The sequence below is a fragment of the Patagioenas fasciata genome, chromosome 7 (assembly GCF_037038585.1).
Source record: "Patagioenas fasciata isolate bPatFas1 chromosome 7, bPatFas1.hap1, whole genome shotgun sequence".
Classification (NCBI taxonomy): Eukaryota; Metazoa; Chordata; class Aves; order Columbiformes; family Columbidae; genus Patagioenas; species Patagioenas fasciata.
The window spans coordinates 9,719,950-9,746,214 of NC_092526.1; the positions used below are offsets into that span (position 1 = coordinate 9,719,950).

The 26,265-nt window shown below is 37.2% G+C and overlaps 1 protein-coding gene across 1 annotated transcript in view; it reads right to left on the bottom strand.

The window, feature by feature from the left end:
* Nucleotides 1-646: 646 nt before the first annotated feature.
* CCDC93 (CCC complex scaffolding subunit CCDC93) overlaps nucleotides 647-26,265 on the bottom strand; it is a 40,590-nt gene continuing 14,971 nt past the window's right edge. Inside the window, exons 8-23 of the mRNA XM_065841485.2 lie at nucleotides 25,590-25,629; nucleotides 24,076-24,168; nucleotides 23,700-23,750; nucleotides 22,535-22,621; nucleotides 20,111-20,227; nucleotides 15,849-15,911; nucleotides 15,584-15,657; nucleotides 14,937-15,018; nucleotides 13,674-13,745; nucleotides 12,492-12,563; nucleotides 12,137-12,245; nucleotides 9,006-9,088; nucleotides 6,143-6,180; nucleotides 4,748-4,832; nucleotides 3,221-3,334; nucleotides 647-1,812 (exon numbers count right to left, since the gene is read on the bottom strand). Coding sequence (XP_065697557.1) covers nucleotides 1,759-1,812; nucleotides 3,221-3,334; nucleotides 4,748-4,832; nucleotides 6,143-6,180; nucleotides 9,006-9,088; nucleotides 12,137-12,245; nucleotides 12,492-12,563; nucleotides 13,674-13,745; nucleotides 14,937-15,018; nucleotides 15,584-15,657; nucleotides 15,849-15,911; nucleotides 20,111-20,227; nucleotides 22,535-22,621; nucleotides 23,700-23,750; nucleotides 24,076-24,168; nucleotides 25,590-25,629 — 1,234 coding nt within the window. The 3' untranslated portion in view covers nucleotides 647-1,758. The remainder of the gene's footprint in view (nucleotides 1,813-3,220; nucleotides 3,335-4,747; nucleotides 4,833-6,142; nucleotides 6,181-9,005; nucleotides 9,089-12,136; nucleotides 12,246-12,491; nucleotides 12,564-13,673; nucleotides 13,746-14,936; nucleotides 15,019-15,583; nucleotides 15,658-15,848; nucleotides 15,912-20,110; nucleotides 20,228-22,534; nucleotides 22,622-23,699; nucleotides 23,751-24,075; nucleotides 24,169-25,589; nucleotides 25,630-26,265) is intronic.

Below are 26,265 nucleotides of genomic sequence, written 5' to 3' on the forward strand. Positions count from 1 at the left end.
ACTCTTTGAACACATACAGCAGGAGCAGCCTGTATCTGTTCAGTCACCAACTAATGTGGCAGATATGGTACAAACTGGCTCAGCAGAAAGATTTTGCTTCTGTTTGTACTAAAGGAACAGGAAGAGCGTTTCAGGTGGTCACAAACCCATTTATGTCTCAGGGAGATCTCACTGAACCTACTGTACCACAGGTCTGGTAGCTCACTGCATCTTACCTGGACAGAACGTCAACAATCCCCTTATACAGGCTTAACAAATGCGTATGCTTCTCCTTTTTCAATGCTACAGAGTCTGCATAAATTCACATGCTAATATTAAACCTTCCATTGCATTCAAAAGGAGTGGAATCTGGTATTGTGGGGTGATGGACTTGTACTGAGAATTCTCTAGCTTAAGTAGATGCCTATGGAAGACAAACATAACCTTCCATGTATCTCCTCCACATGTACCAGGTTTGATAGTTTGTGCCAAATACCAAAACACCAAGCTTACCAAAAGCAGCAAGAGAAAACGCTACCGTTTGCTACATGTCACACAAAAACATCCTTATGAATGAATATTGACACAATGCATCTTTAAAATACACTCGTAATTCAAATGCTCCTAAAGCAAGTGCCACCTTAAAAACACAATAGCAGAAGGCCACTGGATTCCAAACATTCTTTATTTTGTATTCACTGCCATAGAAAGTAATGGATCAGCACTGGCACCAGCGTTAGGAGGAAAAAAGAACCAGGTTTTTCTTCTCCTGAAGATGTGATGTACATTAAGAAGTCAGTCCAAAATCTTGATGTTAAGTACAAAAAGAAACTGTTTGAATTATAAAATACTGTATATACAGATATAAAAATGTTTCAGAAAGTGTTCAAAGTTTCTTAACTTCCAAGGGCAAATCCTCAGCAGGATAAACAGGATGTTGTCTTCAAAGGTGAGCATCCGTTTGTTTGAGCCAAATGTCTGAAACTTTATCCTCCAATATTACAGGTGACACAGACTTTGATTTTCATCCCAGCCAGGGATAACATGATGGTCCTAGTGATAAAGGTGTTTTTTTCTGAAACTATTAACAAGCATACTCTCTATATATAAAAATGAAATTTCAAAGAAATTTATACAACAGCTAGACTTTATAAAAATATAGATTTATAATTTTACATGAAGAATTATCCAAGGTAAGTTTCCTTTTCCTTATGTCTTAACCATTAGAAATTAATTTTTATCCTTTGAAGCCTTATCTATGTCTAGAGTGTAAATGAAAATAATGTGAAGTTACTAGATAATGATGAAAGTTTCAAGAATCTCATTGTGCGGGTATTTTTGGCCAAAATTAACAAACTACTGCATTCTGCAGTGCTCATGTCATGGTACTGGACATATTACACAGTACATACCTATTTATTCCAGAATTCCGACCTAATTCAGTGTTAAAACCCAAATAATAAGCATCCTCATTGTCCTTACTGTGGGCAAAAAAACCAAACCCCAATAAATAAAATTAGACAATATTCTATTTTGCTGTACTGCGTTAACTCTTTACTGTGTAGTGGAGGCAATAATGAATAATACAGCCATGTGTTGAAGGAATGTAAAACTGAATACATACTGGAAAGGAACAGACTTTTACAGCTGTGTGTATATATTTATATATATATCTATCTGTATATATATATCTACATTGCAGTTGTAACTGTCACCTCACAAAAGAGGTTCAAGGGACTGAACAATCATATGTGAACTTCACCAGCTGGCCTTCTTTCTTCAGGAAGAACTGGCTTTCAGCTTGGACAGCAGCATTTCATTCTTACGGCATTCCTGTTAATAGATACAAGTAAGGAGGTAGTTGCTCTTAACTCTACTAGTTACATCTTCACACCAGCAAAACCAAACCCTTTTATTCTGAAAGATTTCCAAAATCCAAAGTACAGGGCGTTTCAAAAAGATGGACCCAATTTGAAATCACTGTTATCTCTGCAACCACGACCTGCCCGTGAATGAAACTCTTACAGCCTGTACGGCAGGTGGAGGGAACATAGAGCATTTATAAAAAGGTTACTAAATCTTGATAAATCATTAAACTGTTTGTAAATTTTTGTGTAATTGTAACATGCTGGGTCCACATTTTTAAAACATCCTGTAGTCTGGAGTGAGTGATGAGCTGAAGATTCATCCATAATGTTATTCCAATGGCAATATTCATTAAACTTTATGACATTCAAGCCAAAGGGAATGGTGCTTGACCATTCGTCTAACGTTGTTACAAGTAGCTAGAGCAAATCCACCTTTTTGCTTATATATTGAATAAATCTGAAACTGAGATTACTTTTAGGTGATCTGGAACTCCACAAGACAGCTTGCAAAAAAGTCAGCGTTCATGGAACAACTCTAAGTCAAGAAATGTATTTACCTAAGTATATATTACCTGTTTTTAACATCACAACCATGACATGATTTATTTTTAAGGACAGCAAGGCTGAGTAGAAGTTCCCTCCCAAGGCAGTGAAATAAAAAACGGCTTATTTATGCTTTAAAAAAAAATATATTCTACCTAACTTCTGCAACAAGGACACAAAATTCTGGATGTCAGAAAAGTCGCTGAACAGTCCCTGTCCTTTTCCCAAAGTACATTGTCTGAAATAGGGAGGAACTGTCTCGGAACAAAGCAGGACAAATTACAGGAGGATGGTTTTCCTCAGACATCCAAAGCCAAATGACAATTTTGCCTTGCAGAACTACTTTGTCATTCATTATCACAGAAACAATAATCAACGGAATTCCATTATGATGAAAAGCACAGAAAAGGCTGAATCAATGAAGTGTTCAACAGTGATTTCACAGTGTTTAGACAACAAGGCTGATTCCTAAAGGTATTTTTAACTACTGGCACTGAATTCCCTCCCTTATTCACACACATTTCCACAACCCTCTTTGCTCTAATACCTAACTGCTCACAGATCTTCAAGAGAAACCTAAATACATAGCTTGCTGAGTAACTAATTCATCCTTCCCCTGTTCCACAGAGGGGTGCTGGTCCATCAGCGAGAAAAGTTTTCAGAATCCAAACTCAGAGTCCGAGAATCATGTGGCAATAACCACCAAGAGACAGCGCAAACACGGTGTCATAAGCATCGTATTAGAACTCTAGTACATATATTAATGCATGAGTCAAACCAAAAGGGGTCACCGAACATTTGCCGGTTTATGTTAGTGAAAACGTTCTTACCTCTTTAAATTCTTTCACTGTTTTGAAGTAAAGCCGTTGTTTCTCTAGAAGTTCTAAGTATTCATCATTCAACTGATCTCTCCGCATTTTGTTTTCTTGCTTCTTCTTTTCCATCTGTTGGTATACAGGCAAGAGAGGAGATCATACACTGCATAAGGAATACACACGTGCTTATACTGTATAAGGAACAACTACCTAATAAAGACAACGGGAGTAAGATGCTTCATAAACGATATCCCTGGCTTGTGCTTTAAATACAATGAACATTTAGGCCAGCTCTTAAAAAAATTTAAAAAGCTAATGCTAAAGTCTCAGTACCAGTGGCACTATAGGTAGCATTCAGAATTAAACTGAGGCTCACATCTCTGCCAGCCAAGAATCTTGCACTGAAGAATCCTCCCTCAAAAATTAAATTGAAATTAATTAACAACAACAAAAAAAAGGGTTTTGATGCAACACAGATCTTGATTCAGTTGTTCATGTTAATTGTATCAAACAGGGAGGGCAGGAGACATCTTTACCTTCCTGTGCAATGCTGTACTTGCTCAAGACCCACTCATTAGAAATCTCTCTCCTCCTTGTGCCAAACATAGCTTAACACCCTAAAAGTGAAGAGGATTGGCTCTTTATTCTAGAACAGACTGCCCTCCTCTCAGGGGTAGTTCTAATGAAGTTCTTCCATCACAGACAAATTTGCTGCTAGTCTAGAGGGTAAATTTTCCCTCCCTCTGGTGCTGGGCACAACCACATCAAAAAAGCCCTGTTGTTTTCCACTCCCCCAAAATTATTTTTGCCTTCTCTCTGACAGGCTTTTGCCTCCTGAATTGTGACAGGGAAAACTGCAGTTCCAAAAACTGCAAGAATCTCCTAAAGCCCAAACAAGCAGGTATAACAGCAGAACTTGCTGCATTTCTAGATTTATGTATCAGCATTGATTTAATTGATTACGCCTAAAGGAAAAGAGCAGATCCCAGACTTTGCCTGAGTATGAACGCTGCTAACAAGGTACGTCTCCTTTACAAAGCCAGCTGCTCTCCAAATCATCAGGGAATCTCTTCTAACATAACTTAGTAGGTTTTTAAACTTATGTTTGAAAAAGCAAAAGCATTACATGTGTTAATGCAGAAATGCTGGACCCTCTTCAGCAGTAGAAAGCAGCTTTTATCAGCTCCAGCTGCCTGAAACATAAGTCTGACTGCGCCCATGCAATCCAAATGGAAGAATTTTCCTTGACGGAGGTGACATACAGCTGCTTCAAGCATCTACATCACTGCACTGCCAATAATGGAGCTAAGGGACATAAGCTTCCTGCCCAGAGAGAAGCATTATAATACCTCTGTTCTACTCTATTCATTGACACTTCCAGGGTGAGCAGTTTCTTATGGATGTGAAAATAAATAATAAGCGTTAGTTGCTTGCTTAATTTGCACCTCCCGTAATGGATTTTTCCACGCACAGTTATTATCTAAGAGGCTTTTGTGAAATCATCCCCAGGTTCTAGCAAAGGTTGTGAGAAGAGCCTCAGACCTTCATTCGATTCTGTTTGATGCCTTCTACGATCTGCTCCATCTGCCGTAAAAACTGCTCACGAGAACCAGAAGATGCCATTGCTCTGGAAAGGAAAAAGGAGAACAACTGACAGGGATGTGGGACAACGTGACTCATCTGCAGTTGTCTTGCATATTTACCCACATTGGCTCGTGGTCTATGTAAAAACTGATTTCAGGTAACAGCACAGCTCTTCAGCTGGTATAAATTATCAAAGAGATGAGAAGAGAGATTACGGAGCTCATCACAAGTGTTCCCCCTATCAGTTCAAGTTGCTCCTTTCTCTCACGTGTTGTACAGAAATAAATGGCTACTAACTAACCAAAGGCACAAACTTTTAAGAAAAGCAGCTGTTGTGAATATTAAGAAGGTGAACAGAGGACTCATAGATCAGTAATTATTAAAAAAAATAATTTTGTGCCCTAATAAGGAAAGCCCAGAAATAATTTTAGACTTGTATCTTGAAAAGATTAAGAAAAATAAAACAGAGATGATATAACCCCTCCCCCAAGTAAGCCACCCAACAACAACAACCAATCCAAACCCCAGCTGTCAATTACAGCATTGGTTTCTACTGACTGGACAGAATCCAAAAGATCTCATCACTGAGCAAAACAGATCTACAGTCCCTGCCATGAAGGAAAACATCTGAAACTCCTTTTATTTTACTTAAAAGTTTCGGATATCACAGGACACAAGTGTATAGAAGAGATAAGTAATTACTCTGAAAAAAAACCTAGAAGCTTGTAATTTCACAACAGAATTATAATTGGAATAATTGTTTAAAACTGTTAAACTGCCATCTCCTCCTCCCATGACTCTAATGAATTGTACTGCTGTGACAAAAATTCATACTGGAGCTTTTTTTGTGAAGACAAAAAAAAACACAGGAAAAAACCCCCTGCAGGCTGCATCATAGACTGATATTCGATCTCCAGCTTCCAAGGGAACCATGATTTTACCTAAAGAATTCACACTTCCATCAAAACCTTTAAATACAGGGTTAGTCTATAATAAACATGTCTGAAATACGTCAGAGTTCGATGTTTTATACATAATGTAATAACCACAACTTCACAAACTGGAGAAATCTATTTAAATTAATGCCAGGAATATTATGACTGAATGGTTTCTTTCCACAACTACAACTGAAGAGCCAGATATTAAAAACGTCTGTTGGCTATAAAAGTTTGGTAATTTCAAGCCTTTGATTTCCCAAACATTGGCTTAAACAGAGTTAATAAACTACTTTATAAAAACATTTTATGTTAAGAAAAAAGGTTTTTTAGATTCTATAGCTCATGCCCATTCCCATTTTTCCAACCAACCATGTTACTTATTTAAACTATCAAGAGAAAAATGACCATTACTTACTGATGAAAGTTGTCGTAAATGGAATTCAGTAAGTTAACCTGTGAATTAGGGAAAGAAAAGATACATTTATCCTTTCTGGTGTGAGTTTTCACAGCAAATAAAATTAAATTCAAGTTAAAAATATGACTATATAGATATTGCCCTGACAAGCAGTCAGCTGTGTGAAAATCAGCATGAGCTTTCTTTTGGAGAGAAATCATGATCCCTCTGTATTATTACAGTAAAATCTATGCCAGTGAATGAGCCACAGAAAGCAGAACCAAGTCTTGGACCACAGCTGAGATTTTTAATTTTATGGATGCCCAATTACACCACTGATAGTTTTGCAGTGTGATGATTTCCCAAACTGAAGTGATGAAGTAAACCAGTGTATACATCTGTTCAACATGTGTTGAAACTTGATATACAAGGAACTTCCAAAAGTAATCATCCAGCATTCAACAGCAATGGTGCACAAGTGTATCTTGTGGCTATGTCAGGTTTGCATAATTAGACTTACTTGTAGGGATAAAGAAGAACAGTTTCACTTTGGTATATCCCTGACCATGCTTACAAGCCAGACAGGATTGCAAATGAAGAAATATCCTTAAAAAAACGCCCAACCAAACAAAAACCAAAACCCCCAGCAATAACTCCCCCACTGCCCAACAAAAAACCCCAGATTGTATTACCAGTACTGAAGATACAAGTTTTGAAGCTATTAGCAGCATAGCTCTGTCAAGGAGCTGCAACTTAGCTCAGCAGCCTAAGCAAAACAATGCATAATGAAAAAAAAAAAAATACAACCCCTTCCCTCCCTGCCCCCCACAAAAAATAGCAAAAACACAACAACAAACACACAAATTTTTCTCTGAGACTGGAACTAGCATCTCCATCCAGTGCTGTGAAGCAGTGCAGGAGCAGCAAGGGAATTCCTGCTCTGCTTGCTTTCATTGTATCGATGAGTTTTACAGGTTCCCCCAACAGCCACACATCATTACCCACTTTGCTGATATGTATTTTACAGGCTGTTAAAAGATGAACTCCTAAAAAGTCCAAAATGGCACTTCATGTACATGTTTTCTATTATGAGTTACTAACATTGCACTGAATCAAAACAGAAATGGAAATGTATTAACATCACAGGAATATTTTTTTGCTCTTGGTATAAACTGCCCATACTAATTAAACTATATACTGAATATTTTCTGTGTAACCACCTTTGATTTTTTTTTTTTTTTATTGCTTTCGACATATTGCTGAGAACACTAAAATTCACCAAGTTGCAATTAATGTGATTCTCTCTCTTGGCTTTGAATACTTCTCGCAAGTCTCCTGTGGTTAAACCTTCCAAGCAGTTCCTCCTTTTGATGAATATTTGAAAGCGTTCTGCACTAAACAGACCTGAGCATTGCAAACAGAATCACCTGCCCCCCTGCTCTGGAAAGCGGAACTGCTAAGTTCCTTAAGAATTCCTGTTACTTAGAGGAAAGAAATTTTTCCATGACCCACCAATATTTGCTAAGCCCACATCCTTGCCTCAACATACTTCCAATAAGGAAGTTTAAGGACTTAATTATACTTTATACAACAACACTTTCATGCAATGAAAAGTACTACTACACAACTGTTGCATAGTAAGAGTACTGATGTGTTACATTACAAACAGTAAAATCAGTGTATAAACCCTAAAAATCAAAGGCACTATGAAAATAATGAGTTTAAAATAATTTTAAAAGTGAATCTTTAAAAAAATATTATTAAAACTATCAAACATATGCACAGAGGCCTTTCATGTCAGAACTATAACCTTTATAGCCGAAATTCCACTGTATAACAATTCCTGCTCTTGTTATTTTAAAGTAATTATGCTCAGTGTATTTTATGAAAGGGTTTATTTGGGGGAAGAAAAGAAAAAGGAGAGGGGTGGGGTAAGAAAAAGCACAAGCGTATTCCACAGGTCTTCGTGAGGCACAGATGCCAAAGGCATCTTTTGTATGTTACTTAATAATATTTACTCGCTGAAACCTCGGTTCTAATATTAAAAGCAACACAAGGAAACCTCATCTATATTATCTATTTAACAAAGTTAAGGCTGCATCAGAAGACATCCAGCCTTCTCTTTCTTGTGACTGACATCAAGATAAAAGAATCCCTTGATCAATTTATTTGCCTTTTAAAATTATATTCATGGAAGTGAAGCTTGGAACCAAAAAACACCCCAACCAAAACCTGTAAAGCAGGTACTGAATTATACCAGCAAGAGTACTCCCAGTTCATACAACAATGCAATACATCTGCTGTCTATTCTGTCAGCTGTTTGTTATATGCCCATTTCAAAAACAATCTCTATGCTTTTCAAATTTGTTGGCTTGTCCTCAGAATAAGAAATAATTAAAAAAACCCAACCAAACATGTACTGAACTCCAACCTAGGGGAAAAGTTTAAGTTATATGAATTCCACAGTTGCTACTTCACGTAGTATTTTAAATCTGGTATATTGTTATCTGCAAACTGTTGTATCATATATTATGAATAAGGAAATAAAAGCCAATGCTATAACCAGTAAAAGACATTGACCAAAAAGAGAAAAAGAGGGTAACTTGGTCCTGTGATACCAAGACAGAGATCTTTGCTAATCAAATGTTACTCATTTTGTGAGCACAATGAGTAGTTTAAGCAGGCTGTACTAACAGCAATTCTTTTACACCACAGACAATTTCGCCTTCAACATTAGAATGATTCTTAGGAATCAAGTGTTTAATATTTACTTACAAAGACTGTTAACTCTGCTGTGACATGACTGAATATGGTGAAAGCCAAGTAAAAACTCGATCTCCTCCACAGACTGAATATTTAGAGAACAGTAATAACATTTTCTTACCTCCTTTTCCAAATATACTTTCTTATCATCCAGTGTATTATAAAGAGTAAAGAACTGCTTCGTTTCTTTGTGAGTTGCTGAGACTGCAAACAAAAAAGGGTAGAATAATAAAAGAGCATGAGGTGAAATGGAATCTGTAAAAATACATCGCAGGCTTTATATACTTTCCACTATCAGTAACAGAACACATGCTTTAATGCATTCTGGAAGAGTATTCCCTCCGCATGTAAATCTCCAGCAGGGTTTAGTGCTCTCCGGTTTTATGAGAACAACACAGCTCAGTGTTTAAATTAAGCCTCAGCTGCTGACAGTCCTTTATGTGAACATATGTTGGCACTATCAGCTGGGTTTTCTCACCACTGTCTGTTCATCCTTCCTTCAGAAGCTTTATCCTCACACCACACAGATATGACACAGATAATCTGATAGATTCCACTGCTTTTACTGTTTTAGAGCCTTTTTTCTCTTCTTGAATTTATATATGCTGATAGGATTAAATACTACTTTCTTTTCAATAACACTTTCTGGTTTAGGTGATTATAGAAGATGTTGGCCATAGCTCAGTGGGGAAGGGAAGGCTCAGACATGCATTCCCTTTGGGCCTACAAGATGATGACCGATATTCAAATCTGCTACGTGTTCATCTATTCTTTAGTACTTCAATGCCTAAGGAAACCTAAGATGCTTCAAAGAAGGAGTTCAACAGAGAAGGACAATTGGCAAAAATTATTATGGCTACCATACTAAGCACTGTCTAGAATCCTGAACGTGGAAAAGAAAATGTATGGGTTAAGAAAGATAAACCTGAGCGAAATCATGCTCATTTTATTAAACTCTAAAGGCTAACATGCTTTCACCTTTAAATAAAACCTTTCCTGAACTGACACGCTGGACTAAGCTTTTGAATGGAACCATTTACCAACAGCATGACCACCATCATGACATCACTGAACATCCAAATGCTTAAAGAAATCCCAGCTTCTGGTTTGTACAATCCTGTTCACCAGCTGAAGCCCAGAGGCAACCCACAGCTCAAAGTTAAATGTTTTAGTGACAGAAACCCAGCAGTGGCTACTTCTGCAGCAGTGAGATGTTTGGGACCAAAGAGCTTTCTCATCACCACAGCACAACTGACACATGTTCCGCACATGCTGTAGCTTCGAGAACCACACCAAGTACCAGGAGCCTGAAAGCACTGAGAAATTCAGGAAAGCCGGAGATAGGCTGTTCAATGTGTTCCACAAAGGTTTTCCAAGTGCTGAAGTCAGGCTTCTTCCTGGAAAACTGCATGAACACAAGGATCACCAACAAGTTTACTTCAGGCATCCTCTCTTAATTGGTGTGGTTTTGGCAGGACTGCTGCCAAATAGAAGAGGCTTTTCCCAAACCATTTCCTTCACGTAGCTCTTCCCTTTCTTGCAGCACCTCTGGGAGTCACAGACCCTCTATGAGTGGATTCCATATACCAACTCAGAAGAAAGCTTTACAGGATTTCCCCTGGGTTAGAAAGTTGTACCAGCTTACAGAGCCGTATTGGCCCATGTAAGGTAAGACAGGCAAAGAAAGAATAGGAAGAAGCAGCCAATTGACTCAGTGATTCTCTTGAAACCACAGCTTAAGGTTTTCAAGGTTCAGTTAGGTCAAAAACAAAGCAGGGAATGTTGGAACTTAAAAGCATTCTATTACAGAATTACAGAATTGCTGAGGTTGGAAGGCAATGCTGAAGACTGTTTTGTCCAACATCGCTTGGATCAAAGTTAAAAAAAAACAGGTCTTGGCAACTCTGAAGATCATGTGAGTCTGACTAAATGAAAAGCCTCTAAAAAATATCACAATTCACAGAAAGACTTGCTAGAGATTTTCAGCTCATTTTTCCAAAAGCTTAGCCTGTGCAATGCAGGTTCCCGGCCATGACTGAGCTGTGTGTTATCCTAAGTTACTACACATATTTTGCACTATAGAAAACAAAGACCCCTAAAATTCAAAGCATCTTAAATCTACACAAGTCTCTTTGACCATAATCCTTCTGTACTTCACACATAAATGAAGCCCCCATCTTCTGAGCAAGTAGATGCTCTGACCACAGATTACTTGTCTGAATTCATTTCGACATGACAGAGAAAATGATCTGTACAAAACTGAATGCAAGACAGCAAAGATGTCTTTATAGCTGGACTTGATTAAATAAACTGCATGGCACATAAGAAGGAAAGCGGGAGAAGGAAGTACTGGGTCTATAGTCACTGCAAAATCTGTCTGTTCCATGCACTGAGTCAGAAAACACGTGCGGAATGTAGCACAGACTGTGTCACTAGAGACGCTTCAACAGGACAAGGGGTTTGAATTAGAGTTAAATAACAATTTTAGAACTGCACAACCTTCAAGAGCTCAGTTCACATACATATTTGAAATGCAGAATATCTTGAAAACATTAGCTAGCTCTTGATAGAAACTTATTTCAGCTTATGCAAATTCATATGCTACATTAAACATACATTGATGAGTATACTGGTCTGTTATCAGTTTAATGGAACAACTTTAACATTTTATTCAGTTTGCATGTTCCGTCCCATACCATCCATGCACAGCAAACAAGTCAACCAAGCACACTTCCTCATTTTATAACTTTGTATCATAAAAAAAAGTTAAAGACAATCTGTACTCTGATCCTACGAAGATATTGCTATTTATAAATAATCAAAAATGAAAGAGAACAAGCCCTTCAAGAAACTGCCTTTACTTTGTATTTTTTGATACAGTTTGGTCAATAAAAACAAGGAAAGCACTCTAATGTTAACAGCAATAGATTAAACTCAAATTTACAGCAATCTCATTTGTAATCGGTGAATTAAGGACTTTCTAAGCACACTGGTCATTAACCTAAGTGACTGAACCTGTTGCAGACAAAACTTACTCCAGAGATCTTGTGCATTCAAGTTTCACCCTCAGGAAAATTCTTATCGCCAGCTTATAAAACCTTGAAAATAGGGTCTATAACATGAATACCAAAAGACCCTTAAAATACCACAAAATTAGCAAGTGCTGTTGTTACATGCCATATGCTTAAAATGCAACTGCCCTCCCTTCAGGGCTTTAGCCTTCAGCAGGATCGTCCTGCTTAATATACATACCCTGACTGTAAAGTTCAATAAATCTCTTCTGATACTGTGTTAGCTCAGCTCGGCTCGGTACTTCATCAATCTTGCGCTGTAAAATGGCTATTTCTCTGTTTCTTCGTGCCTGAATAGAAAGTTAGGAGGGGAGAAAAGAAAGCCTCTTCTTGTTCTCTTCTTAAAATGGATGAAGTCCCCCCCAGCAATATTTTGTTACTAAATAATTAATTTTAAAAAGTGTTGGCTGAGGCTCAACATTTTTTTTAATTGATTTGTGAAAGAATTTTTTTTTAAATTAGAACAACAAAAAGGTATTAGAAGTTACAAGAAAACATCAATAATTTTGTACAAGAACATTTACAGAGTTACTCACCAATAACAGGCGGATCTTTTGAAGTTTATCTTTCTCAGTTTTGTACTGTCGTTCTATAATCTTATTCAGCTCCTAGAAATTGAGAACCCAAAACAACTGTGCATTACAGTAACACATGAGAGCTGCAGTGCAAAAATGTGCAGACTGGGTTTGTTTTCTGTATTTGCCTGACTTCCATTTAATGGCTTCCAAAAATAACACCACCACTTGCTGTTATTTTTTTTTAACAATGATTCATAATCTGTATTAAAACCTGAAACCTTTTACTATAAGCAAGTGCATTTTGCTAGCTTTTAAGCCTCTGATATTTTACTTTTTAAGATTTGTCACTAGTTTTTCCTCTGCTTTACAACAGGCCCACTTTAAATGAAGATATGTAGCGGAAGACTGTCTGTACTCCTTGTCTGAATGTTTATAGTTTGATCCAGTGGTGGGGCTAAGGATAAACATGGTCCAGGAAAGAACATAAACGCCCTGACACACATGCTAGATATCCTGAATTGTAAACTTTAAGATCATTCTTTCTTCTTAAAAAAATAAGCTTTAGGTTTACATTTTAATTTTTTCATGCTGTGTTTAGGACAGAAGACTCATGGAACTTGTAATCCACCTCATTTCAGAGGCATAAATGTATCAAGTGCTTATTCACTGAAAATACATGTAATTCAAGCTTTTTATTTTCTGTTCATTCATTATTCATTGCCATCAGTCTGGATGCACTTGTGTCATAGCCTAACTTCTGACAGCTGCTCATGGCATGCAATGCACTGAGCCACTCAAAACTTGTGCTTTCATCCTTCAAATAAATTCACTTTTAAGAAAAACACAACCAAAACAAACATGATTTCTGAGGAAGACCTGGTTTTGTCAGAGGTATGCACTGCTCTTAACATCCAAAGATTCTTCTCCAGCACTACAAAGAAGTAAATAAAAGGCACAAGAGCATCTACGAGTTAGCCCCATGGGTTCTGCAAGAATAATGAAGAACACTACAGCTATTTTCAGTTTGCTGTATTTCTACGTTTATTAGCCTGAACTGTCACTTTACCAGTGCGGGAGAATAGAATTTTTCAGAGATTGCAACAGATACTCTGATGCTTATGAGAATGCGCCAAGTCAGAAGGACCTAAAGCAGTATTTTAGAACACAAATTGAAAATAAAAACTAGATTTTTGTTATTACCTGTTCCTCCCCATTTTCTGCTGTCTCAGCTTTCAAATTCTCAATATTTTGTTGAAGTCTCTCCATTTCTTCCTTTAAAAAAAAAAAACCACACTTTAAATTTATAAGACTGAACAGCATTTCCTGCTTAAGGGTAAGGCATCCGTTATTACTCATTACATAAAGCTGTCTGCTTTCAAACATAGGAAAAGATTTATTTCTTACTTGCAAATAAGATCCAGCTAAGACAACCAATGAGTGACATGGAGAATTAAACTGAGGAAGCAAAGGAATATTACAACAGCAATAGCATGACATGGCACTGCAACAATGGCAGTTGTAAAAATGAACAATATTACTTGCAAGTTAGTTTCCACTACAACCCTTTAGAGCTTTCCAAAGGATTATGTATGGGAAGACGAGGTTCCTGTGCTCAGTCTCTGCCTCAAGGCGCTGTTTATTTCTTTTCATTCTATTAAATCCCATCCATTATTGTTTAAACGGAAGAGAATGAAAACAATTTGCTCTGATCATATTTCTGAGCAGTCCATAAACACAGCAATAAACCAGAGAGCGAAACATAGTAATTAAGCAGTAAAACTGAAACATGCTCTCCAAACTGCAATAGCTTCATCTCAGTCTCATCCCTTATGGCGGCTGCTCCAAAGCTCAGGGCCTTCAGGACCCCCCTCTTCGGCACTGAACCCCCACCCCAGCTCACTGCTGGCTGCACTACCCCAGCACAAACAACCCATTTCAGACTGAACAGCACAGGAGGGTGTTCAGCACAGCCTAATCTCAACCTTACGTTTCAGTGCTCCCTAACAACCCACCCCAAGTTGCTCTCAGCAGACTGGGAATGAAAAGAGCCATTGCTGTGAGCAGCAAAGGGCTGATATGGCATTCTGTGTCTAGGAACTGCCCTTTAATAAAGAGCCCCAGGCACAACAGAACATTGACCATCACGGTAATCCAGATGCCTTGGCAGCTTCCTTACAGCTCCCTGACTCCGGGCAGAGGGCAAGGCCTGGTGGTCAATCCAGCTCCGACCTTCTTGGTCATCAACCTTGTTGCCGATATGATCCACTGCAGGACTGGGCAACTGTCTATAATTCTGCCACAAATCGTGCTTGTAGCAATATAAAATATAAACCCAGAAATACCAGTAAATGGGAGAGAAAGGGAACAGATGATGGACAGATAACACGATGACAAATCAGGAACAATTATAATGCTTATTTACCAAGTTTTACATGAATCCTTATATAAGAAACTAGAACTTACTCTACAATGTGCTTTGAATTCTTGCTCCTGGCTTTTTAGGTTTTCATTCATGGCCACCAGTGCTCGCAGACTCTGTAATACGCTAAGTTTGAAGATCCAGTAAACCACATTAGATTTTTAGTTCTAATATAAACAGATGGAGAACTAAAAGACATTAGAACAAGCTTAGTTCTAAATACATTTCCAATAAAATCTGTGTAAACCAAAAAAAAAAAGTATCACCACTAATATACCAAGCTCACAATAAAAATGCAGTATTCCACTGAGTATTTAGCTGGTTTTGCGATGTTCTGACTTCATTACAGCCAAAGTTTTGAGACAGTGTTCTATTTAATATTTGTGAGATGAAGGCTTCAAATATGAATAAAACCAGTAAGACCTCATCTACTTGTCATATGTGTCTAGGATCCTTCTTCTTTAAACACCTACAATTATTTTCAACTAGAGATTGATGCTTTTCATTCTGACTGAATACTATGCTAGTATTTTCCTGTCTTTGGAAAGCAAGCTGGAGAATTGTTTAATTTTTAAATTCTAGTTATTTGTTTAGATTGACCAAAAAAAAAAAAAAAAAAAGAAACATTGAATGATTCATTTTAAACCCACAATTTTCCAGAATTTCAAGGATCACAAAGAAAGAAACTTACCTAGAATCTGCTTGGGATTCTATTGTTTCTAAGGCTGCCAATTCCTTGTCCAGTTTTTCACTGTAACTCTTAACCTAAGGGTTGCAATTAATAATAAACTGAAATACACTTCCACACATCAAATGATTCATTGTACTCAGCTTTCCCACACCACAGCATCAGTGAGTTGTCAAACACCTTCACCATTTAGTACATCCTTCCACACACCAAACTTCTCAAAAATGAATCAGCTGAACCAGTGCACAGAAAAACAAAGGAACATTACCTCAGTTAATGTCTTTTTTGCTTCCATACATTTTGCCTGCAGATCAGCACATTTAGCTTGCAACTATTATGAAAGAGAAAGAAAAGAGTCTGATTCTAAATTCACACTAATTACACCTGTAATGGAGAAGAGCAATATTGGAGCTGTTAACAGTGGTTGTCTACTAAACAATAGGTCAACCATCACAAACCCTGTCTTTGCTTGTCACCAACTCTCAGAGCATCTGATTGCAGGAATTCTGATTGAATATTTAATTAATAACAGCAAACATTTTCCACCTAACCTTCTAGATGTGTTAGGCCTCAGAATAAACAGCAGCTTTTACAAAACGGATGCCCACAGAATGGTAACTTATTGGACAGATCTCTGCAAAATTACTCAACGTTATTTAGTCTTGTTACACCAGCCCAGTTTCACCTCAGGCTAAGAAGAGCCACATTTTGTGTTTCTCCAAATAAGTCAGCGTGACTCAAGACTTGCATAGAAGTGCCATGGCACCATAACAGTCATACCCATACCAAATAAACAAGCTGGTTTATGAATTTTCTTTTGTCTAATTATGAGAAATCTAATAAGAAGACAGTTAGCAAAACACCACTGGATATTTCACTTGTCAAATAATTTATGGAGGTTAACTTTAGAAGAACATCCTTCTCTAAAGTCCTTATGATTTAAGATAACGCTGTGAACAGTAAGAACAAAAACAGGACATGGCTTACAAAAGTGGAGCAGAAGTGCTGCAAATAAAGAAATGCACATTCGGCTTTCTGTTCATGCTGGTTGAGTTTGCTGTTCACAACACAGAGCTGTGACTCAATACTCCACTCATCTCTTTGTGCAGCCGAATTTATAAAAAGAAAGCTTTTTCATTGTTTTTTTTTGTATTATTCACCAATAAGCCGAAATCTAAGTACTTGTACCAAAAAAAAAAAAAAAAAAAAAAAATTACAACTTAATCCTGCAGTCCTCCTCTCATGAAAATTGACATAGAGAGAAGTACTTGTTAGGAGAACTCTTGCCAAAACTTATTGCAATATTGAAGCTAGAACTTCACAAAAATTTTTGAAAGGGGGTCTTGACTGTCACTCATTTCAAAAGCTGTCTTTGGCAAGTGGGGAAAAACAACTAAAAAACACAAACACCAACCAGGACATTTTACTTCACTAAAGTGATAAAAGGATTATATCTGGCTTATAGGTGCCAGTACTTTTTTCCATACAAGAACATCGCACTGAGACTTATGTATGGTAAACAAGCAACACAATTAAAGGGCCTCAACTGTTCAAATGGCAAGTAATAGGATACCAGATTTAGAAAATACTTAAGTTTTCCTGTGGATTATGAAGCTCGTTTGGCAGTTAAAGGCAGATCTGTAATGAAGTAAGAACTCTACTATTTTTGTGCGGTTTACAACCATGTTTCCTCCCCACCCTGAACAGATTTCTTCTTCTCAGCAGTATGTGGAAAGCAAGCAAATATATTCATTCATATGCCAGGGGAAATGCTAAAGGAAATTACTTGCACCAGGCATGAAAACGGAATCCACCAAATGTATATCTAGCTACAGGTATATTCTGTATTTCTAATACAGCAACCATAGATTCTACAGAATTGTAGCATAGTAACAGCCATCTGCTATAGAAAAAATACTTTTGAACCTGTCAGCCACTGAGACTGCATCCAGAAATTGGCAGATCCTTTCTGCTCCCCAGATCATAACAGCACAACACAGAACAGCTGCAAAAGCCACCCACAACTGCTCAGCTCATTTACCAGCCTCTCTTACTCCTCAGCTAGGCAAGAAAGCTCAAGGAAACAGAGAAGCGTGCTAGTGCAACATCGAATCTTTTCATACTCTGAAACCTGAGCGAGCTGTTGCAGTCATAATAATGTAATAATACTATTATTACTACACAATTGTACCCAGGTTGTCCTCCCCAAAATGAAGCTTGAGCTGATTGCCTCCCAGAACATAAACTGCTGCTGGTCATAACAACAAAGCTCCTTATCTGGGACAAGTTTGCAACTCGCTGGCTCAGAGGGGATGTGGAGAGATCCACATCTGTCCTCGTTCCACAACACACACAGAGCACATCTGCTTCTCCCTCCGTATGTATGTGTCTTATAGCCTTGGTGTTTTAAAGGAAGAGTTAAAGTGTGACAGAAATGTACTGCAATGACTTAGGATATAGTGAACATCCTCCTTTCCCCCCACTTCTGAAATTCCAAAGATTTCATTCAGCAATGTGTCCTTCTACTTCAGGAAAAAACCTCAAACCAATGTGGGAATTCAGGCAGGATTCAACTGTCTGTAAAAGTCCATATTATGATTTTGAAAGCCTGACACTTCAGCCTGCATTTAAATGTCAGGTATTGTCAATATTTTCTTACTAACAGACATCATTTTGGCAGGACACCAAAGTTGTTTTTGACATAAACAAACACAGAAAATTCATATTATCAAAGTGTTAAAAGAATACAAACCCAAGTAAAAAAAAAAAAAAAAGTATGATTAATTTCAGCATAGCATAGTATCATAATTCTAATATATCGGAATACTTTCCAATATTTCACTCTAGAATGGAGATGAATTGTCACACACGAGGTTTACATTCAACATACAAAATAATAATCGTAGAGTTACTATGAAAACCACTATTTTTAACAGATGGGGCATGCCAGAGGGCAACAAAGAAACAGGAAAGCATCTGAAGAAGCAACAGACTAGACCAGCATGTTCCAAATGAAACACATTCTAATGTGTACCAGTTAAAACACTGTCATAGTCTATCCTTTCAAGGTCCTTTTTTTGTGAGAAATAAATTAAGAAGAACCTGTACTCATTCTTCACAAAGTTTTTTATCAAGCTTGGAAAAAAACAGAAGGCAGAAACAGAACAGGACAGACATCTAGTCATTTTTGTGCATAAGTTTTATTTCTATCCTTATATTTAAACTTAGTATCACCTGAATGCTAGTCAGACTGCAAAAAATGTTTCACAGTATACGCTTTACTGAAAGGGGATTTATTTCAAGGACATTTATCCCCTTAATATGTAAAGACTTTATTGCACTGCTAGAGACTATTTCATTCTCCTTAAAAGCAAAACAAAAAAATCCAACAAACCAGCAAACACAAAGACAGGTCTGGTAAGTGGCTGAGCAGGCAGGTTTAACATCTAATGCTCTCATAGTTATGCCATAGTAGGTTAAGCTTTCAAAGCCATCATTCTTTTACCTCTGTTATTTGTAAGACTGGACACATCACTGTCTCATAAGATGCACCATACAGACACCTATCTTTTGAAGCCCCTGGGCCCCAAACAGTCAATGGGTAAAACCAGTTAAGATGTGAGGGGTTAGGATGTTTCTGACAAGAGCAGAGCAAAACAAAACAGAAAACAGCTGAAGGCTGCTGGAACAATGCTGTACTTGACAGAGTATCAACCACAGAAGTCATCAGCAACAGTTTTTCCTCAAGTACTGTTTGTTTCTTGGCAAGCTCTTCCCATTTCTGACTCTGATGCAATATGTTTTCATCAGATTCTGCAAGCTAAAGATAGCACGGTGCCAATTACAGCAGTATGCGTAATTAAAAGCAGCATTTCATTAACCACACAGCTTTTCCACTTTTATACTCTTCTGGGTTTAAATGCCAATAGCATAAGTAGGTTTAAATACAGGAATGGTAGTTCTTACTCTTACTTATATATAATGAACAGAACAGTCACAAATTCAAAGGCCTTTTCCCCTTAAAACAAATGTGCTGATGCAAACCAAGCAGTGACTGTGCAAAAACCCCTGCAACAAACAAACACACACCCCACCATAGTCACTAAGACAAAGTGGCTCATTTAAAAGGACAGGAAGGGATAAAATGTCATTTATAGCACACTTTAGAGTAACCCCTAAATCGTTTCTTGAAACTGTGAAAAGAGCATTCAGCACTTCAGTTAGCAAGTCATATGGAGACACTTCCTCTGTTTTTCTTCAAGAGATGTATGAAAAGAAAAGGAAAACCAAGGCTTCCTTAGCTAGCCCCCTCCTCATAGACAGGGCTACGCAATTTTTTGAATATAAAACCAGCCACATTGTCTTAGTAATAAATGTGCAAGCAAGACATTCAGAAATGCTGAGATGAATGTTCAGCATGACAAATTGCCGGTACAGAAGATGGCTTGCAAATCTTTTCTGGATGGCAAAAACTTTGTGATCAACCACATCCATCGATATTTTCTTCTTTATTAGACATGCAATATTTACCTCTTCCAGGAGTTTGGTTTTCTGCAAAATCTGCTTATTCAGAGATGCCACCTTCCTTCTGTGTTGTTGGGTAGCTCCAAGCCTTTCTGGTCGCTCCTCAGCGGAAAGCTCAGATTGCTAAAACAAACCAAAACAACAGCCCGCTGAACCTCCTGCCATTACTTGTTGTTTCTTTGGTAGCTCAGACAACGCCAAAGTGGGACATGCCTGTGATATTCCTTATCAAGGACTATGTCCCACTGTCCAACAGGAAAGAATGACTTACCAATTTATCTTGCAGCAAGACAAGGAAGTAGCCAAACAACCGAGTTATATCCCAAAGATAACAAGTAAAGTAAGCTAAAAATAAAGTCAGGTGCCCTGGGATGGGTGGAAAATACTAGTGTATACTAGAAGAAAGAAATAATTTTTTGCATCAGCATTACAGTTATACCTGGCAGAGTCCTTAAATGGAAAGAATACAAGCATGCTAAAAAACACCTTAAGCACTGCTGTTTACTGAACTTGAATCAGAGATGGTCCACACTCCAAGAAGTAGATCCAGAACTTCCAAAGGCCTTGAACTACTGTGTATTTAGATTCTGAAATATTGGCTTTGATGCATCTTTATGCTGAATGACAACTACATACTCAGTGTGGTAGATACATTTGCCGCTCCAAGCTTTTTTGTGTGTGTGTTCATGCTATGGACACCAGTCTTTGAACAGTACTCGATCCAGCATGCACTGCCAAGAAAGTGTCACAAACACATAATGAACACAGCAATCTGCATCCAGTCTCCTATTCTCTCTGAACTGTGAAAGGAAAGCTGCCAAAAATATTCTTTACCAGGAGTAACATTTTTAACAGAAAATGTACATTTGCAGTAGGCAAAAGAATGATTAAAAACCACTGAGAGAAGCCTATGTGATTATTTGCCCAAACATTATTTTTACCTTTTGAAAGTCTTCACTTTAATACTTACATCCACCTGTTTTGGTAGTTTGCCTCATATACTCAAACTTCTTTTTTCAGTTAATCCGTTTTCCAATATTTTGTCAGAAATACAGTTAACTTTCAACTAGTTCGGGTGCTAGTGTGCAGAGTCTGACCTGTCAGGATTTTTGGGAAGCAAGGAACAACACTGGAATCTTCCAGTTTAGCCAGCAAGTTAACACAGCAGCAGAAAGGAGGGGCGAATGCAGAAAACTGTGTGCATTGATCTTCTGCAAAAACACCATCTTGTAAGGAAGCTCCTGGCACACAGCAACATCAGATACTGCTTGCCAGTATCTTCACTGGGCCTGTGGATTCTATTAAGACTGGTAGACAAATAAGCACTGCTGTGTTCTTCAGACTATGTAAAGTTACAAGGGATTAAAACTATTGGAACTACATCCAATCATTGCTGATGCTGCACTAAACTATTTGATAACATCCTTAATTCTCTTTTCCTAGTGTATGCATGCACACACAGAAATCTTTTTTTTTTGGTCACATCCAATAGACTCGAAAAGCGATATATTTTTGGTTTGACTTAAATCAGTTCTCACTTTCTAGAGTATTAATCATTGTTCTACTATAATAGTCAAGGTCCTGCTGCCTTCTCTCAGAACAGAAGAAATGTAACATTGAAATATGATCCTTGGGCTTCTGTTCTTCCAATCCTTTATAATAAAGAAAGGCCAAGAATTTGCTATAGACTGTTGAGTTATAGGGTTTATCTCCCAAATGGGAAAGCTCCATGCCTCATACGTGTCAACAAAAGGGAAGAAATATGAGAAGACTATTGGACAAATAAGAGCGGCCTATAACTCATATCTGGCAGTGATGTATTGTATGTATTAATTGTTTGAAGAGCCAGATTTTCATTTCACATTACTGTAAAAACAATCACAGCTGAACACAATAAGGGGAGCTAATGTACACAGTTAATTGCCTTGACTTCTAAAGCAACCAAGGTTTGTTTTTGATGATAGTAGATTCGAACGAGAGATGCAGGGCACAACTGATACTTGGAGTCCAGTGTAACATCCCTGTGTCTGAACATCTGAGTGGAGAAGGCCAAGATTCTTTTCTGGGTTGACCCACAGAACTGTATTTCTGTGCTTAACACTGAACGTTTTAAACTGCATTCAGTTTAGGCCTCTGGTTGAAACAGGTATCAACTCAGGTCCTTCTTTATTCATGAAAATATTTAAGCAGGTGCTTAAACCCAAACTACTAATGAATGCAATTCACAAATATGTGCTATCAAACCAGAATCTTATGCATGTTTAAATCTCATTAAGACACTTTCTTGAATCCTGACTGTGCTGTTATCTACAGCATATGTGAAACAATGTTGTTTCAAAAGAATCATGGCAGTTAAGTTGGAAGTTTAAGGCCTAAATTCACAAGCTACCAAACACAACTTGGTAAAACATAAGCAGGTAACACACTTACCTTTTCAGCGTATTCTGACACTATCTGCTTGATCTCATCTGACTGGAGTCCAACGATCTGGCCAACTGTACTTGCTGTCAACTTGCCCTGCAAGTGTGTCAAGAAAACATTTGGAGTTTTGGAACTGCCTGTGCTTTTTATGTGGCAATTTTCCTAAGCCCTAATTTTAACAGAAATGTACAAGCCCTTTACACTGAGTAAAAATCTCTAATGATTAAAAAAAAAACAAAAACAAAAAAGCATTCCACTCCCCCCAAAAAATTTTGCTGATGGAATTTTCTCACTCACAACCTTTTAGGAAATTTGAACTCAGACTTTCAAAAACTTACTTCTACTTGTATTCTATATACTGAATTTTTCATGCATAGTAGTAAAACTCACTTTTAGACCATATTTTGAGCCACACTATAACAATGCATACGTGTGAAAGAATGGACCTTTCAAATCAGATGAATGTAAAAAACAACCTTCAAGTAGAATTGAATTCTACAGTGGATTTCAGTAGAAAGCATGTCAATCAACTTTGAGACTAGCTTAATTACCTCTTCTTCTGTGACTTCAGCATAAACAGGAACAATGCTTAACTACTGAATTTCTTCCCAGTTCTCTCATTCAGAAATCAAAATGTAAGAAATTTCAAAATTACCACAGCCTGCAAGTTCCATTCTATCATTAACTACAACCAATTACGAAAACAAGATACATATCCAGTATTGTGTCCTAGACTAATGGTAGTGTTTATAAGTATTTATCAGTGCCTTGAATAACACCTTGAAACACATACAATTTTCCTCCACTCTCCCCACTAAAATGATTATTCCTCTGGACATCTTCACAAGATGAATAAAGTAAGCCCACACTGCATCTTGGATAGCGGCACTGTGATGTCTTCCCCTTGAAACTCTCCTTGTAGAAACCATTTGAAAGAGGCACTTATTTATATAAATATATACATATATGTATAATCTTTGCAAGGCAAATTATTAATTCATCAGCCTCATGAAAACTATTGTCTTCTTAATTTGACCATCTTTTCTTGCACCCCCTTCACAAAAATTCAAATGCAGTCATTCCCAGACTTCAGACTCACCATTAACCCAGTTTTAGGAATAACTACCATAACCATCATTTAAACAAAGCTGTATCAGTTTTAAATGCTGCTTACCTCTTCTGTTGCCATTGCAGCCATTCCAGTCATCAGAGTTTTAATGCGAAGCTAGAGTAAAATATGAGGAATTACATATAACAATTTATCTTTTATTATTTAACTTATTTCTGTCTTGTGACAGGGATACACGTACACAATTAGTATCCTATAACATGTATTTGAATGCATGTAATGGGACAGTAAGCCTACAAAAGTTAAAGAAGAGGTGGTTAAAGTTACCAAACAAAGGAAAATTCTTTCTAACAGTACAGGTTTGCTCAGACTATTCAGCTCCCACTACCAGTTGGAAACTGATCTCTTAAAAATGCTCAGATTCCAAAACAAAAGTTGAATTTTTGGTATTAAACATCAACAAACATTTAGCGTGGCAGACCTCTTCAGCAGCCTGAAGGTCATCTTCATCACAAGGCTCAGATTTTCCTGCTGTTCCAAGTCCTGGAGGCAGCGTGATTTTTTTATCTTCAGCCTTTTGAAGAAAAATTTAGATTACTAGAACTACCGATAAAATTTTCTTAAGTAGAAAGAAAGGTAACAAGTAGAAAACTGGAATACAGCTGTTCTGTTTTCATGAAAATATTTCAGCTACTGGAACATCCTCATATTCCAATTCATGCCAACCGAGGCATAACCCTCACAGATTTCCTACGTGTTCCAGCTGTTCAAGTCAGCGTCTCTGGCTGCTACAGACACATCTGGTGTAAAGATCCCTTATTCCACAACCTTCTAAGAACTACCAACCTCACAAGACAACGGGTTACTCCAAAATATGATGTCTGCTATACATGTGAAAGATGATTTTTTTTCCATAAATCATTTTTTTATAGCTTAATATACTTCACTACTGGTATGACAACATTAAAAAGTGTAACACTGCCTAGTTCAGGCAGAAGAATTCATACCACTAAAACAGAGAGAACTACTGACAGACAGACTAGGTCACTCTACTGCACCACTAACCTGACTATTTAATCTTCCACTTCCGCCTCACTGGTGACTCAATTCACACAAAAATATGATTACCTTCTAATACACCATATTCTAAAGTCAGTAAAACTTTTGAAGAAACAAATTATTTCTATGACCATCACTGCAGCATGGCAGTAATTTTGAGGGGGAAAAGATGTATGCCTAGATTAGGAAGCAACTCCATTTATAACATTTAAATGCTAAATTTGTATGTAGAATATTCACATAATGAAGAAGGGTAACCTTAATGTACTCAATGTATTGCTGGGTCTATGACATGCTTAATGTACTTCTTCATTATCTCTGCCTGTAATAAAAACTTTCAGCCAAAGTAATATCTGCACTGAAATAATAAAACTGCAAATACTCTGACAAGGACATTTTATGATTCTATAGTCATCAAAAGCACAGCAAGGATGCTACTTTTCAAGAGGCACTATGATTTATTTGTGGCATGTTCTCATGTTTCTCTCATTAAATAACTTGTTATGTAATAAATGCCTACAAAATTTCCTACCAAGCTGAATAGCTCTTTAAAAAGAAAAGGAAAAACCCTTTAACAGGACATTATAGAAAACTTAATTAAAAGATACTCACTAAACAGACAAAATACGTCATTACCACACATTAAAAAAGAAACAAAACACCCAAAGCCCCTCCTAAGCGAAAAAATTTTGCAAAATGTGATTTCTGAGTAGAGATTAATGAAATCCTCTAAAAAAGGAGACAATAATCAATTGCATCTTTGGTGGTATGCAGATCTTTAGTTCCAGTTAGCCACTTTTAAGAGATGTTACTAACAGAAGTTATAGCTGTTTATTCTGTTGTATTCCTTTAAGATCTTACTCTAATCAACAGTTCAATAAAAACAATGCCGTTCTTCCCACAATTCGAGTATTTAAAATTAGTATATTTTTTTACCTGTTCTGTTTTTCCTGCTTGTCTGCTAAATCCGTATCTCCTAAAAGAACAACAGTAACATGAAATAAATACACTGTTCTTTACAACTGCCACAAATACACTGTTTCTATCAGTTGCCAACATAAGAAATAAACTAAAATTAATTATGAAAACCAACAGCCACGTTCAAGTTAGTTTTGGAATGCTTCAAATAAACCAAATAAACAGGTACTGCAGCATATTTACAAAATAATTTCAGCTCCATCTAATCCTTCAATCACAATTTGCAAATCCAGACATAAAATATTGTCACGTAAAGCCCATGAAAGGAAAAAGCGATGCCCTCTTTCCATTTGGAAGTCAATCCTGAGCTATTAGCCATATACTCCTGAATTCTGGAAGTGCCTCAGGAAACTGTCAGTGCAATCTCTGCACCCAAAAAACATTCATGCTTGTGTGTTGTCTGCAATTTCTTCCTGAAGCATGACATTCAGAGCTTTAAATATATACTCAAATCAACATGTTTACATCTGTTGTTGTTCAGGGAGAGGAAAAACCGACATTTGAGTTATGTTGTTTGGAAATATTATCTTAGAGAAAAAACAGGTAGAAAGAAATTTCAGATACGAGCAATTATCGTCAGTATTACAGAGCACTAAATTACATTGATATGAAGCGATGTTTCCAACTGACTTAT